General features: G+C 33.5%; 2 protein-coding genes and 2 non-coding genes across 4 annotated transcripts; all 4 read left to right on the top strand.

Moving 5' to 3' along the window:
- The first annotated feature begins 8058 nt into the window (after positions 1–8058).
- Positions 8059–8834, top strand: LOC133681844 (uncharacterized). Its single transcript, XM_062105008.1, has 2 exons — positions 8059–8164; positions 8489–8834. Exons 1-2 carry the CDS (start codon positions 8059–8061, stop codon positions 8638–8640), a joined length of 258 nt encoding a protein of 85 aa, XP_061960992.1. The 3' UTR covers positions 8641–8834.
- Positions 8835–9058: 224 nt separating this feature from the next.
- LOC133681843 (uncharacterized) lies at positions 9059–11766 on the top strand. The gene is made up of 3 exons (XM_062105007.1): positions 9059–10020; positions 10609–10947; positions 11098–11766. The coding sequence occupies exons 1-3, from the start codon at positions 9733–9735 to the stop codon at positions 11593–11595; spliced, it is 1125 nt and encodes a 374-aa protein (XP_061960991.1). The 5' UTR covers positions 9059–9732; the 3' UTR covers positions 11596–11766.
- Positions 11767–14793: 3027 nt separating this feature from the next.
- On the top strand, positions 14794–14881 carry LOC133684386 (small nucleolar RNA R16). Its single transcript, XR_009837888.1, has one exon. It is a non-coding gene; the product is annotated as a small nucleolar RNA R16 (small nucleolar RNA).
- Positions 14882–14937: 56 nt separating this feature from the next.
- On the top strand, positions 14938–15021 carry LOC133684385 (small nucleolar RNA R16). Its single transcript, XR_009837887.1, has one exon. It is a non-coding gene; the product is annotated as a small nucleolar RNA R16 (small nucleolar RNA).
- Positions 15022–16137: the final 1116 nt, after the last annotated feature.

The raw sequence follows: 16137 nt of genomic DNA, 5'->3' as shown, positions 1-16137 counted from the left end.
GTTTTCTTCTCTATTGAATTAAAAGTCTTTCTAGGTTGTTTAGCTTGTGCAAACAATTCACATTTTCTTTTTTATTAATACGTGACTTAGGTATTAAATCTAAATGCACCATTCTTTTTATAGTGTTAAAGTTAACATGCTCGAGCCTACCATGCCATGAATCACAACATTCAACATTTACAATACATAAAGATGAAAAATGTAAAGCAATATTAGAAGAAGGCATTAAACTTAGTTTATAAAGACCATTCAACAAATAATATTTTCCAACATAAGAACCAAACCTACTTATAACTATTTTATTAGATCCTAGAATAAGGGTAAATCCATTTTGATCCACACAAAGATGCACTAACTAAATTTTTTTATAGAATCAGGAATATGAAAGACTATCCAAAGTAGGAATTTTTCTAGATGACAACTCTAACTTTATTTGGCCTTCTTCTATGACTTGAGTTACCCTCTCATTTCCCATACTCATAGTTTGTGAGAAAATATAAGGATGAAGTGTTATGTGATGTTGTGCCTATACATGCTACTCATCTATTACTAGGAAGGCCTTGATAATTTGATAGAAAATCCAAGCACGATGGGTTTAAGAACAGGTATTCATTAGAGAAGGATGGAAGGATTTATACACTTGCCCCACTCTCACCGAAGCAAGTGTATGAAGATAAAATTCAATTGAAGAAGGGCTATGAGGAAGAGCAACATGTTTCGGTCAAAGTGGAGGAACAAAAAGATTCGGTCAAAATGAAAAAACAAGTTGAACAATATGGTGAGGATGTGAGGAAGAGAGAAAAGAAAGTGAGCCATGAGTTGAAAAAAAAAGGGAACAAAGTTTTGACCCTTAGGACATTAGGGGAGGGTCACGACCAAGAACAAAAAAATCAAAGGAAGGCCGAGAGTGGAGAGAAAATGAGTAGAGAGAAGAAAGAAAGGGTGAGAAAAAAAATGTGTAGAAAAAGTGGGGAACCACCTTAAATTTTTTTGTAAAATCTAATGATCTTAAACATGCATATCTTTCTTGCTTGCTTATAATTTTACTTGTGTATAAGGAGGCATTCTTTAACTTAGATGATTTAGATTCTTGTGTTCCTAGTGTTGTTAAAGTTCTTTTGCATGAATTTGAGGATGTCTTTCTAGATGACATTCCTAATAGTTTGCCGCCAATTAGAGGTATTGAGCATCAAATTGACTTTGTTCCAAAAGCATTTATACCAAATAGGCCGACTTATAGGAGCAATCCTGAAGAGACTAAGAAGCTTCAAAGGCAAGTGGGGGAGTTGATGTCAAAAGGATACATTCGAGAGAGCATGAGTCCTTGTGCAATTCTCGTGCTTTTTGTTCCAAAAAAGGACAAAACTTGGCGAATGTGTGTGGATTGCTGAGTTATCAATAACATCACTGTAAATTATCAACATCTTATTCCTAGATTAGATGATATGTTTGATGAATTACATGGTTCTAAATTGTTTTTGAAAATTAATTTGAAAAGTGGTTATCATCAAATTATGATGAAAGAAGGGGATGAATGGAAAACTGCTTTTAAAATTAAATATGGTCTGTATGAGTGGTTGGTTATGCCTTTTGGACTTACTAATACACCTAGTACTTTTATGAGATTGATGAATCATATGTTGCGTGCTTTTATTGGTAAGTTTATAGTTGTTTACTTTGATGATATCTTGATTTGTAGTAAGGAGATTGATGAGCATATAGGTCATTTGAGACAAGTTCTTGATGTGCTTAGAAAAGAGTCCTTATATGCTAATTTGAAAAAAAAGTGTGATTTTTGCATAGATAGGATTGTTTTTCTTGGATATATGGTTAGTGCAAAATGTATAGAAATGGATGAGACTAAGGTTAAGGCTGTTCAAGAATGGTCTAAACCAAAATCCATAACAGACGTTAGAAGTTTTCATGGTTTGGCTAGTTTTATAGGAGATTTGTTAAAGATTTTAGTACGATAGCCTCTCCATTGACTGAAATTGTTAAAAAAGTCGTGGGTTTCAAGTAGGGAGAAGAACAAGAAAATGCTTTTAGCTTGTTAAAATCAAAGTTGATTTCGGCACCTTTACTATCTTTACTTGATTTTAATAAAGCTTTTGAGATTGAATGTGATGCTTCAGGAATAGGTATTGGAGTTGTTCTAATGCAAGACAAACGGCTCATTGCTTATTTTAGTGAGAAACTCAGTGATGCAACTCTTAACTATCCCATTTATGACAAAGAGTTGTATGTAGTATTGAGGGCTTTGGAGATTTGACAACATTATCTGTGGCCCCGGGAGTTTGTCATACATACTGATCACCAATCGTTGAAACATTTGAAGGGTCAAGGTAAGTTAAGTAGGAGACATGCTAAGTGAGTTGACTTTATTGAAACTTTTCCCATATGTGATTGAATACAAGCAAGGTCAAGAAAATGTGGTTGTCGATGCCTTGTCGCGAAGGCATGTTCTTCTCAATACTAAATTGTTAGGATTTGAGTATGTTAAGGATTTATAGCTTGATGATCATGATTTCGGTGTTATATATGACACATGCAAGGTTTCAGCCAAGGATAAATATTTTAGGTATGATGGATTTTTGTTTAAGAAAAATAAATTATGTGTGCCTAATTGTTCTTTATGTGAATTACTTGTGAGGAAAGCACACGAGGGAGGTTTAATGGGGCATCTTGGAATTATTAAAACTTTGAAGGTTCTACATGAGCACTTTTATTAGCCTAATATGAAAAGAGATGTGCAAAGAATATGTAATAGGTGCATAACATGTAGACAAGCTAAGTCTAGGGTAATGCCTCATGGACTATACACATCTTTGCCTATTCCTAAGGAACCTTGGGTTGATATTTCTATGGATTTTATTTTGGGTCTACCTAGGTCTAGGAAAGGGAGAGATTTATATTTATTGTTGTTGATAGATTTTTTAAGATAACACATTTCAATACTTGTCATAAAACTGATGATGCAACAAATATAGCTGACCTATTCTTTAAAGAGGTCATTCGGCTACATGGTCTTCCTAGGAGCATTATATCCAATCAAGATGTTAAGTTTTTGAGTTTTGTGGGGTAATTAGGAACTAAACTTTTATATTCTACTACTTGTCATCCACAAACAGATGGCCAAACTAAAGTTGTTAACAGGACTTTGATTCAATTGTTAAGGGCTATAATTCAAAAGAATCTTAAAAATTAGAAAGATTGTTTGCCATTCATTGAATTTGCATATAATCGTAGTGTGCATTCTACTACTGATTATTCACCATTTGAGATTGTGTAAGGTTTTAATCATTTGACACCATTAGATTTGATTCCTTTACTTGTTGATGAAAGGGTTAGTCTTGATGGTAATCAAAAAGCACAGGTGGTGAAAGATATCCATACAAAGATTCAGCAACAAATAGAAAAGCAGAATGAACAATATGCAAACAAAGCCAATAGGGGACGAAAATGGTGAGATTTGAACCAGGTGATTGGGGTTGGGTGCATATAAGGAAGGAAAGGTTTTCTAAATAAAAAATATCAAAGTTGATGCCTCAAGGAGATGATCCTTATCAGATCATAGAAAGGATTAATGATAATGCCTACAAAATGGATCTATCAAGTGAGTATGATGTTAGTGCTACATTCAATATTTCTATTCTTTCTTTGTTTGATGTATGTGATGATTCGAGGTCAAATCCTTTTGAGAAGAGAGGGGATGATGTGATCCAACCATCAAAGGATCCATTGGAGGTTCTAGTTCGTCTAGTTACTTGGCTTAGGGCTAAGAAGTTCAAAGAAGCTTTCAATGGACTTCTTCAAGAGACATGGGCTAAGGTGGACTTCAAGAGGATTTGTAATAATAAAGAGCAAGCCTTGATTAATCTGATTCATGTTCAAGAGGGGCTTATTGGTGGAACCAAGACCATTACACAAGGATTGGGAGAAGAAGACTAGATTTGAACAGTTTGACCTTTCGTTACTTTTTTTGTCATAACTAGAGCTAAAGATTAAATTTTGATGTGATTCTAGTTAGGATGGAAACTAGACTTCCATACCTTTCCAACAGTATATAACACGCCTTCTAATTCATTAAGAAGAGAGAGAACCATCTGTTTTAAATTGGGTTTTGCTGCTGCTAGACAGAATGCGAAAACAACAAACTTGTCTTATTTAATTAGTTGGGCTATTTTTATCTTAGGTTGATTATTATTTAAATTGAGCTTATGTGAGACCCATTAGGGAAACTAGAGTTTTGGCTTGAAGTTTAAATACTCTTTAGGAATAATTTTAGGGAGACTTTGGATGGTATTTTTAGCATTGTAGCCGACTTTTGGTTGCTCCATCTTGGTTCTTAATTGAACTTTCAACTCTTCAAAGAATTGATCATTCTATATTGTGAATTTATACTTTCTTTGCTCGTCTCCAGGTGTAGGCATTGTGATCGAGTTGGTTTATAGTCTTGTTGTCTTGGAGCAAGTCTTCCATTGTGATAAACTTATTCAAATCTCAACAAACTTAGATTAGATTGATCTTGAGGTCGTGAATTCCATTAAATTCCTCTAGGGTTCGCATCATGATGTGTGATCATAGTCAGGATTCTTACAAAAAAAAAAACTAATTCAAACTCAAATAGGGATCACAAAGGAAGTGGTTAGAATCGATAAGTTGTCCTTATTCAACATAATTGTTTGGAACTTATGGTTTTTATGAATCAATGATTAACAAATCAAACTACATGTGATTATGCATACAACAAAAATATAGCTGAAGAGACATGAGGTGTGTGTTTTTTATGCATTTTTTATTTTTTATGTCTTGGTTTAGAATTTTTTGGTCATTTTAAAATGGGAATTTCTTGACTGATTTGTTTGTCATCCTATAAATAGGATTTTAAAATGTTGTTTTGAGTAAACATCAAATTATTTCTGAAATCAAAACGCATGTTTATTTATTTATTTATTGGTAAAAGGTTTTCTTAAAATTGATTTGATCATAATGTCTTGAAAGGGTGAGAGTGTTTCATAGCGTTTTGATGCATCTTGGAGTCCATCCATTTTGATAAACTTCCATTACATTAATTTGATTAAAGAGGAAAAATAAAATGCCAAATGATACTTTCATAATTATCTTTTTATTTCAAAACAGCAATAACATAGACAAAAGATATTGAAAGTGTAGTGCGGTCTCCTTAAACTTGAAAACCTATATTTTGAAACAAGCTTCCAACAAAGTCTGGTATTACCTGCATATGTCATGTAGGCACTTTGCATTCTTAGCTGCTCTATTATGAGTCATTTTCTTTTTATGGTCACACTCCTTTTTACCCATAAATTGACCATTAATGAAGACTTTTATAGTCTAGCTTTCATTCCAAGAATTCTTAAAATTGACTTTGAGACCTTTTTTCTTGCATGTTTCATGCAGCTTGATTGCAAGATGCTTTCTTAGTGTTTATGGGCAAATGAATGGTTTCATCACACCCTTGAATGTTTCTCATACCTTGTTAAGGGATTGTTTAATGTCCTCAAATACAGCTCTTATAACTGCTTCTACCAGATCAGTTAGGGTTTTTGGTGTTCCAATGAGTTTATGAGAGTACAAAGGATAATGCAAGATGTCTTTTAAGCATTTTCTAATTTGTTCTTTTATAAGAGGTTTTTTACAGCTCAAATACCGGTGTAAATTGTGCTTAAGGGCTATTTGAGCTAACTTTTCTATACCCCTATTAACTGTCCTGAGTTATGTTAATATACTTGATGACAAGTATGGGTATTGGGAGCATTATTCTTTTATAAGAAGGAAGTTCAACATGAAATCCCCTATATATTCTAGATGCTTAGAAGATGGGCTCCTTATCAGAGAAAGAGTTATACGTGAAGGCTCGTTCTAACAACTTTTTGTTGCTAAACTTATAGCTAAGGATACCTTTTACTTCTTTAAAAGTCCATAACCATCTTACCCTTATTGACTCAAAGGAATTATTTGGTCATTCATTTTCTATGACTTCTCTTTATGTCATTTCAATCACTAGGTGATCTTGCTCTGTGTTGACATCTGACAAGGCTTTTAGCTTTATCATGTAACTCCTAAAAAAGGTGTTGTTGTTCCTTTAATAGCTACTAAGTCATCATACTACTGTCAAGGCTAGTTTTAAAATTATTTTCCTCCTCTTTATGCTTGGCTTTTCAAGATTTGTGTCAACTATTTTAGGGTTCTCAACATACACTAGCTTTGGAGAGGGACCATTTATCTTTTGATGTTAAGAGGAAGAGAATGATGATACTACCGATACTTGAGACCCCAATTACAAAATGAGGTTTTCTATTGAATGTTTTGGAGCATTTTCTGGTATCTTCAAGGAAAGGGCTTACTGAGCGTTTCCAAGCATACATGTTAGCATGTATATCTCCTTCATCATGATGTCCATGCTTTTATTATCTTGTATGGATTGTAAAAGGGATTTGAATCTTGGGGGGGGGTATATTTCTTCTACAAATCAAAAACATGCAATGTTGCAATAAGATATGTTTGCAAAAAAGAACATGTAAATTAAATGCAGGTTTGCTCTTTAAAGGATGACACATAGTTGTTACTATTGTATGATAAATAAGAATTTTGATCCTTGCTTAAATTTTACAGCGAAAATTTTCCAAGTGATGGTCATTGTGTCACACGCAACTCCTGAATTCAAGATGCTACATGAAGGGTTTGCCTTGATGCAAAACATATGTAGCGAGCATACACCTTAAAGGCAGGTTCTTATTTTTTTACGTGAGACAAGGGGTAAGTTTACTACTTGGTTTGTAAAACAGATCTCTTGTTGTCCTAGAGATCGCCTTCGTGAAGGCAATATAAGGGCTTAATAGGCAATAGGAAGACACGTGTATCAATTATTATCAGTCTAAATACTCAATGAAGAGTTGTGATTTACAGAAACTTAAACCTTGACTCAAGTCATAAAATAAGTTAATGGTCCTCCACTTAGCCTAAATCTTTTTAGTGTGTGCTTTCACAAATAATATATGTGATGCATTAATGTTTTTGCATGACAGGAAGTAAAAAGAAAGCATGCTAAAACTCTTAAATAAAATAAGTCATTCATAGTTGAAAAATAAACAAACATCAATCTTATTATAGCACAAATAAATAAAACAAAACCTAGTCTGAAGGTCTCCAGTGAAGTCATCATCTTGTTATACCCTCCTCACAGAAGCACGAAATCATGGCAATGCTTTATGGCCGTAATCTGGACGGTCTTTCATTCACTTAGGGAGTCATTCCATATAATAAGTCCTTTAAAAAGATAAGGCAATTAATCTCTTATTTAAAAAGATATTTTATAGAAGAAAAAACTTTTTTTATATAAGTTTAGGGAGTCTGTAAAAAAAAATCAGTTTACCCTTATTTGAATTACCCAATAACATACCTTTCTCTATTTTAACTCTAACAATAAATTGTTCATTTTTCTGGGAATAAATATTAAATATACTCTTAAATTGCTAGGATATTGTTAAATTCTTTATATCCAAAACATTTGATTTTTCAATTATAATGTATGTTAGAATCGTTTAACGAACGAACAGTAAGTTTCTTATAAAATGATATTGTTTGAAGTTCTTAATTTATAATTTTTGAAGACTTAAGGGTAAAACTGATATATATATATATAAATTGTTTACTGAGAAATAAGATTACATATATAATTGAAGGATATCTTTTAGGGTTGGCCCTTTTCATTTCTTTGTTTTGAAAACAACGACAAGTTCTTCGTTTTTGGAACAGAAGGAGAAGTTGGTTGTGCATCGTGAGACAAACGACGAGTTGTTGTTTTGGGTTGGGCAAATTCTAGATCCTCAGCCTATTCAGCTAAGTTGTTTAATCGACGGATCCACTCGACATCTGCGGCAGCTCCGGCGACTCCTCCTCCTGTACTTCTGGTAAGACTTCAATTTCTCTCGATCTTTCCGTGTCTCTATTTTTTTGTTAAATTTCTTTGTGTTCGGTGCCAAACCCTCCTTGCTTACCTGACATGGAAGCGTATTTAATTGAGGAAGAGAATCAGCTATGGTTCTCTCGTTTGGTTTGCAGGACTTCATTCTCCGAGCTCGAGTGCTGAAGCTGTATAGGCAAGCACTAAGAACTACAAGGAGAGCACCTGGTGACGCTAGAGGTGAAGTTTATATTTTGTGATTGATTAATTTTTCTTGATGTTATCAATTTGATTAAGGATTTTACACACTGCGGGACTATTCTCATTTGAAGGCTGTTATATTGCTCTTTCAACATTTTCTTTTTGGGTTTGTTACAAGCTTGATTTTCCGTTTTAATGGTTCATGCATCGTCATTATGGAAAAAGAAAATCAATTATTAAAATGACAACGATCATTTATAAAAAAAGATTTCAATAGGGTCCGAGAAGTGCAACTCTTTATTGGGAGAAAAGTTCAGGCAACTATGAATTATAGCATTGTTTCAAATGTAATGGGTTTTACAGCTGACCTGAAACAAACAATTAGACAAGAGATGGAGAATAACCGGCATTGCAATGACAAGCAAAGGATTCGTTTTCTCATCAGTGAAGGATTAGAGAGATTAAAACGTCTGGACGAGATGCTCGATATGCAGGGACATTCCCAGTGGACATAACTGGGCACATGTTGTGCAGATGATATTCTGTGTTTCAAGAAACTGTATTAAATTTGTCAGTTTTATGTTTTATAATTGATATTGTGTAACACATGAACAATAAAACCTTAATTGCTTGTTTTGATGCTTTCGCCTTTCGCAGTGGTGATTGCCAGAAAAATGCAGTGTCCGGGTTCAGGGCGAGTTTGCCTCTACTTTTTTCTGTTTCTGAAAATGTATGTTTCTGCGTGGACTGCAAAATAGTATCTAAAGGTTGACTTAATTAGAATTTCACTTTGCAATTTTATTTTCCTGATACAGAGGACGAAGAAAATAGTATTGAAGTGCTGTTCATCAATAATGTTTATGATGAAAAACAGAGCATGATAATCTCTCCATCCTCCGGGACCTCTATTCAGCCATATAATCTCTGACGAGAAAGCAGGGTAGGCAAATGCCGTATTTCCGCTTTGGATGAATTGTGATGATTAACCCATCAGCATTTCAACTAGATGGAGTGTATGCATGGGCTTATACTGAATGTGTTCCTGTGGACATGATTGGAAAGTACGCATTTGTCATACGTTTCAGGAAGGCAACTGTTGTGCGGATTGATTCGTTAATTATGATCATGGCTTTGGACTTGCGCTCGTTTATTATAAAAAGGAAAACCCTTACGGTTGGCAATTTGCAGTCAAGCCAGGAGCCAACAAGGAGTCAACCCAAAGATACAGGTTAGAAGGAAGATTTTGGTTGGCTAAAAGATTAGGGTCATGCTGATTCTACTCTCTCTCTCTCTCTCTCTCCCTCTCTCTCCCTCTCCATATGTGTCATGCTGCAATTGGTGACATGTAGAAAGATGGCGGAAACATGAGAGACTAATCCAATGGCAAGGTGCCGTCTATTCCGCCAACTACAAAATCAAACAAGCCCCTAAAATCGTGCACCCACGACACCTACGCGCAAGGAACACCATAGACAAGAAAAAGACGCAGCCTTTCATCTCCCTCTCATATCTCTTCAATCAAAATTTAGATTTCATTTTCCTCCTTTTCTATTTTGTTGGTTGTGTTCTTTTGGATTCAATCTCTTAAGGTTGTCTCTTGGAGTTCTATGAGGAAGTTGTGTCCAAATTATGATAGGGAAGATGCGCTTGACACCGTCTTGGAGGTACCTATACCGGAAGAGATGTTCACAAAAATGGGCAACAATTCAGCTTCCCGTTGGCAAAACATGCGTGCATTGATGAATGCTCAAGCTGCTGCTGATAAATCAACCCATCTCCAATCTAAATCAAATACTGAATTCATAGCATTGCTTAAGCTTGTTGGCTCTCCTCTTATCCCTTTTCAGGCCCACCCTGACCAGCCTCTCACTCGTCCTCTCAAAGATTGTTCCATTGTATGTATGACTCTTTCATTTTCCTCTTCAAGATTCTTTTCTGGCTTAATCTGAACATGAAAATGGAAGGTACCTAATTAAGGGATATGACAATTTAAGGGGAAAAAAAGAGGAGTAAATGAAATTCATTGCTGGACTATATATATATATATTCGTATGATTGGAGAGATTATCTTAAAATCTTGCCGTGCTATAATGGCGTGCATGTTTTTTTATTTTGAAAACCTTCCCTGCAAATGTAAAGGTCCTATTCAGCGTGGCAGAGGAATGGCTGAAAACTGTTGAAATTTGGTGGATGAAATTGAGAACATTGGGGATTTTTTGCTTGTTATTAATTCACCTGTGGGCTATGGCGATAAGGATATTTGCTTGCTTCGCATTTCACATTTGATATGGAAGAGAAAGAAACAATCAAGAGGGCAAAACCCTCAACATTTTTTATTTTATGCTTCATGCTTAACTCAAAACATTAATTCTTCATTCTACTTTTTATTGATCAGTGAGGCTGATGAGGAAGTATCTCAGCTCTTTCAACTAGAACTGGAAATGTGAGTCCTGGTTAATAACAGTATCTTATTTCATGAACAGGGAGCTTCTACCGCAAAATATATAGTACAACAATATATAGCAGCAATTGGAGGACCATTGGCGCTGAATTCAGTGAAGAGCATGTATGCAGTAGGGCAGGTTAAGATGGCTGCATCAGAAATGCACCAAGGTGATGACAGTGTGCACGCAGAAGGCAAGTCTGAGGTTGGTGGATTTGTACTATGGCAAAAAAACCCTGATTTATGGTACCTAGAACTAGTTGTTTCTGGTTACAAGGTTAGTGCAGGCAGTGATGGCAAGGTTGCTTGGAACCAGTCCTCTTCTCAGGCCTCTCATGCTAATAGAGGTCCTCCAAGACCCTTGCGGCGGTTCTTCCAGGTATAACCTTCTCTGAATGTTTTACTTTCTAGTGACAAAATAATCGTTTTACGTGATCTAAAACTATTGATTTAATATCTTTTTTGGTTGTATTGTTTCAAAATGTCAAATGCATTGAAGATGATTTTCTTTGTGATGTGATCTCAATAGGGATTGGATCCAAGGTGCACTGCCAACTTGTTCTTAGAAGCAGTAAGCATTACAGAGAAGAAAGTGAGCAATGAAGACTGCTTTGTACTCAAGCTCGAGACCGACTCGAACACCCTTAAAGCTCAAAGTTCTTCCAACACAGAAATTGTACACCATATAATATGGGGCTACTTCAGCCAAAGAACAGGACTCCTTGTCAAATTCGAGGATACGAAGTTAGTGAAGATGAAACCGATTAAAGGAAATGATGATGTGTTTTGGGAGACAAGTATGGAGTCAGTGGTTGGAGATTATAGATATATTGAAGGCATCAATGTAGCACATAGTGGAAAGACTACAGCAACACTCCACAGATATGGAGCATCACATAATCATAAGAGGAAAATAGAGGAAACATGGATGATTGACGAAGTTGATTTTAATATATGTGGGTTGTCAATGGATTGTTTTTTACCTCCTGCTGATCTAAAGAGAGAACAGGAGGGAGGAGAGCAGTGACCAAATTACATTCATTTTTTTATTTTTTTTTGGAATAGGGGAACAGAAATGTGAGTTAAAGATCGCAGGTTGAAGGGAAATTCCCTGTACAAGTAGGAAAGTGGAAAATTTCTTATAGAGGAGAAGAGTGCTGGAAACAAGAGAGAAAAGTCTTGTTCTTGTTTAGAAAAACTATGTTTTTGTTTACACTTTGCTCGATGGAGGAATTCTTCCAACAACAAGGCGCAACCCCTCGTTTTCAACAACACACGCTATTACAATGGATAGCTATGCGCAATGCTTAAGTAGTCTACGAACGAGAGATGATCTTTCTTTCCTTTTCCTTTCATATGGTAAGAATCTGGTCATCCGCGCGCTTTCTACCTGTCATAATGCACAGTAGCCCTCAAAAACCTCCAGTATTTTAGGAATATTCACCGTTCCGTACTCTATATAACAACTTATATAGTTAAACCTGATTAATGGAGGTCTGATCAAGTCAAAATATAACCATCAACATTCATTTTTGATTGTCTAAAAACAAAATTGTTTTAATTCATGAGCTAAGTCTTATCTTATTAATTTTCGAGTCGGGTTTTATACCCATGATTTAAAGAATAAATTTTATTTAAGAAGAAAAATATAAAATTATTTCATTCTTATTTTAGGATCAAATTTTTCATCAAAATTTCAATCCTGATGTGGCAATCAAGTCTCTCACTGGACCCAATTTTTCTTTACAAAATTCACTCTTGTTCTTGCCTATATCGAAGGAGTTTCACTCATCCAAAATGTTTTCAATTTTTCCTAATCTCTTATTTGTTATAGACAAGCTGAAGAGACAACACAAGTAAATGAAGAAAAATCAAAAGCACAAGTATTACATGAAAATCCCAACATTTATTAGCCTTTGATAAGGAACAATACGCAAATATATCTTGTTTTTGCAATGGACAGTCATTTGCATCCTTTGTCCTATTTATAATACAAGAATGTACAGAAGCTACAATGAAACTACCTCTCAGGGGATCAAAACAAGTCTGGACAAAAGGTTTAACCATCTAGGTGGTGATCTAATAATACAAGTTTGGAATTAAAAGATTTATTTTCTCTGTGGTCTTAGGTACTGGCCCGAACACCTATATTAAATTAAAAGAAAAACAAGTCTACACAGTTTTTTCTCAAAAAAGTTAATCGTTGTGACTGCATAACATATTGCAACTTATTCTTTTGGTCTGCTGCCCAAAAAACCATCATGAATATGCTATTTGCACGCATTCTTATACACTGTTATCGAATATATCATTGCACATGCATGTTACCATCATCATAATATTGTTTTCACTGTGCATCCTCGTGCCGAGGCCTATGACAAACCTTCCCCACTAAAAAAAAGTATAACACCCTCATTGAAACATAAGTGAGGTAGTCCTGCATTAAATCCTAAAATTAATCACCCGAGTTAGTTCTCTCTTCCACTAAACCTTCTTATCATCCTTTTATTTTACTAAAAATTCAGGGTAGTGATTTTTTTTTCCTTGCCCAAGTCTTTGATAATTAGAGGTGTTTAAAAAAATTGAAAAACCGATTAAACCGAGAAAACTAAAAAAAATAACCGAAAAAACCGAATTGTAAAAAAAAACCGATTAAAATTTTAAAAAAACAGAGCCGAACAGGGAAAAACTGAGCCAAACTGGTTTGAACCGGTTTTTGTTCTAAAAAACTAAACCGAACTGAACTGAAACCGGTCGGTTTGAACCGGTTTTGTTTTTTTTTTTAAATTCGATTTGGTTATTTTTTTTAATAAAAACCGAATCAAATAAAAAATGAACACTCCTATTAACAGTATTCATCATCTTAACGATTTTATTGTCAAACTTCTTGTAAATCATTGGAAGAGCTCTTATGACTTATTTATTTAGGATCCTCTTTGTTTCCATCAAAATATTTTAAATAACTCTCATGAAATGTAGGGTAAAGTTTCTATAGTTTTGAAAGCTTTAATCTATTTTTTTGTATGTCTATTCAGTTCCTATGAATGCAAATTATTATTACCTGTGTTCTTGAAGTTTATTTTTACACTTGAAGTTCCATTCATAGCTTTTCTGGGGAAAGATGAGGGTTGTTCGTGGATCTACTAAGAAAAGGGAGGATATGCAGCTGTGGGCGGTTGATTTTGAATTAGTGGGAGGAGACTAAAGCACTATTTGTTTTTGTATTTTAAAAATATTTTTAAAAAAATATAATTTTTTTTATTTTTTATTTTAAATTAATATATTTTTAGTATTTTTAAATTATTTTGATGCATTAATATTTAAAATAATTTTAAAAAAATAAAAATAATATTAATTTTATATATTTATAAATAAAAAAATACTTTAAAAAACAATAATAATTATATTCTGACACACACAAACAGAAAAGATACGAAATGTGATTGGTGATGGGAAGAATCGAGATGAAGGGGATGACTGATGGTGGGTTGTGTGTGCAGATGAACAATTAATAATCTAGCAAAGCTAAATAATTAATCATTCGATTTTTTTGTATATTACATATTAGAGTAATTTAATCATTCTATTTAATTTCAAGATATTAGTTGAATGAGAATATAAAATATAATTCCTGAAAGAATAGAGTGAAGTAAAAAAAGCATAATTAAATCACATTTGTTTTGTAATTATATATATATTTTTTAAAAAAACCAACAAGGAGATTGCAATAATAATCTTATACATGGGCCGTGTTTAAAAGCACTCGAGATTCACATATTCTAATAATGGGCCCAATCCCTCTCCTTCCGCAGTCCAATAAAAAGAGGCGTTCTTCTAGAAAACCCTAATTCATGTAAAACCCCTATTTAAAGGCAGCAGCAACCTCAACATCCCTCGCCGTCGCTCGTACTCGGTGCGTTCAATAACTTTCTTCCTTCTTTTCTAGTATCTCTCTGCAGATTCAATGCTTTTTTTTTTTTTTTAATTTCTGGATTGATTGTTTTCGATAGTGTAAGATCGATTAGAATTTGCTGCGTCTGTTTACCCACTTCTCGGGCAGCAAAAAATTGAAAGCTGGAGAAGATAAAACGGATGCAAAGATCCAATAAGGTTGGCTTACCAGCCCATCGCATATTATTATCTTGCCTTGGTGTCAAATGGACCTACCTATATTTCTATCAATTTGTTTGATCTTTTTTTGCTTGTTTTTTTTTTAAAAAACAATTTTGGCAATTGATGAGCAATATGTTTATCCTACACTCTGAATGAATTGTTGTGTTGAGCATAAACTCCGCTTATTATCTGATGCCAATACTTTCTTCGATTGCTTCTCTTTTTTATGATTGTTTCTTGGTTTACAAATAGTGATGAAGGCAAATGATGGAAAAAAATTCTTATCCTACACACTGAATTAAATGTGGACCAAAAACTCCGCTTATTATCTGATGCCTTTGTCAATCTTTATTAGAACTCTGTTTTTCTTTTGAATTATGTATAAGTAGTGTGATTAAATGTTCATCGATGATGAGAAAAAGCAGACGGGCGGTCTGAATCTGATGCTTTGTTGATTGTCTGCGGAATTTCCTCTGAGATTATTTGCAATTATTTCCTTGTTTGTTCTACTTTTATCTTGATTTGCAATATATCAGAATTTCCTCTGATTTATCTCCTCACGTTGTTGTTGGTAGAGAGATTTTTAATGTTTGATGCTACTTTTTATTCTCCTGCAGTGATGAAGTTGCTTCAATTATGTCTGGACTTATGAAAATTGTCTATGATTTTACATGCAACCTTCTGAGCCAATAATATGTTTTCCAGCTTTATTTTTTCTGAATAAACCTTCTGAGCCAACCTTATGATTTTCAAATCAACCTGCAGAACTTAAACTAGTGTTATCCGAATGGATAATTCTATAGAAACCAAATAAAAAATTAAATTAAATTAAATTCTCAATTAAACTAAATAAAAATTTATAATTTAATTTTTAATTAATCTAATATATAAATAATGATATTGTAAAAAAAAGATGTTAAAATAAATTAAAACATATTATAAAGTGTATACTTATTAAACTCAACTCAATGTTCAAGATTTTTTTTTAAAATGAACATTGAAAAAAAGAGATGTATTTACTTGTTTATTAAATAAAGTTTGTTTGATTATATGATGAACTAAATATAAGTAAATGCAAAGATAAATAATCTGAAAAAAAAATTACTATTTTTATTTAAATTCTTATATTTTGTAATATAAATAACTGAAAACTCTAAAAAAAACTCCAAAAACAAAAAACTAAATAAAAATTTGATCTCGTATTAATATTAATATTTTAGTATTGTAAAATTAAACTTATCAAAATTTGACATATTAAAATTCTTATCAACTGAAATTAAATTAAATTGATATGAATAACCATATTAATTAAAAAAAAAAGACAATTGACGTGATTACATTGCCTGGTTCCTTGAGTACCGGGTTGTTGTTGTATTTTTAAAAAATTTAATTTTAATTTTTGTTAAAATTTAATATGATTTGAACATTTTGAATCTTTTTAATATACTAATATTAA

This window comes from Populus nigra, chromosome 2 (genome assembly GCF_951802175.1).
Source record: "Populus nigra chromosome 2, ddPopNigr1.1, whole genome shotgun sequence".
Taxonomy (NCBI): domain Eukaryota; kingdom Viridiplantae; phylum Streptophyta; class Magnoliopsida; order Malpighiales; family Salicaceae; genus Populus; species Populus nigra.
Note: the sequence above shows the minus strand (reverse complement) of the source record. Positions and strands in the feature narration are given on the sequence as shown.

Excerpts from the sequence above, each read along its gene's own strand:
- LOC133681843 (XM_062105007.1), top strand. The coding sequence starts at position 9,733 with ATGAGGAAGTTGTGTCCAAATTATGATAGGGAAGATGCGCTTGACACC. Across the intron at positions 10,021-10,608 it reads CTCTCAAAGATTGTTCCATT|GGAGCTTCTACCGCAAAATA; the intron begins GTATGTATGACT and ends TTTCATGAACAG. Across the intron at positions 10,948-11,097 it reads CCTTGCGGCGGTTCTTCCAG|GGATTGGATCCAAGGTGCAC; the intron begins GTATAACCTTCT and ends TGATCTCAATAG.
- LOC133681844 (XM_062105008.1), top strand. The coding sequence starts at position 8,059 with ATGGTTCTCTCGTTTGGTTTGCAGGACTTCATTCTCCGAGCTCGAGTG. Across the intron at positions 8,165-8,488 it reads AGCACCTGGTGACGCTAGAG|CTGACCTGAAACAAACAATT; the intron begins GTGAAGTTTATA and ends TGGGTTTTACAG.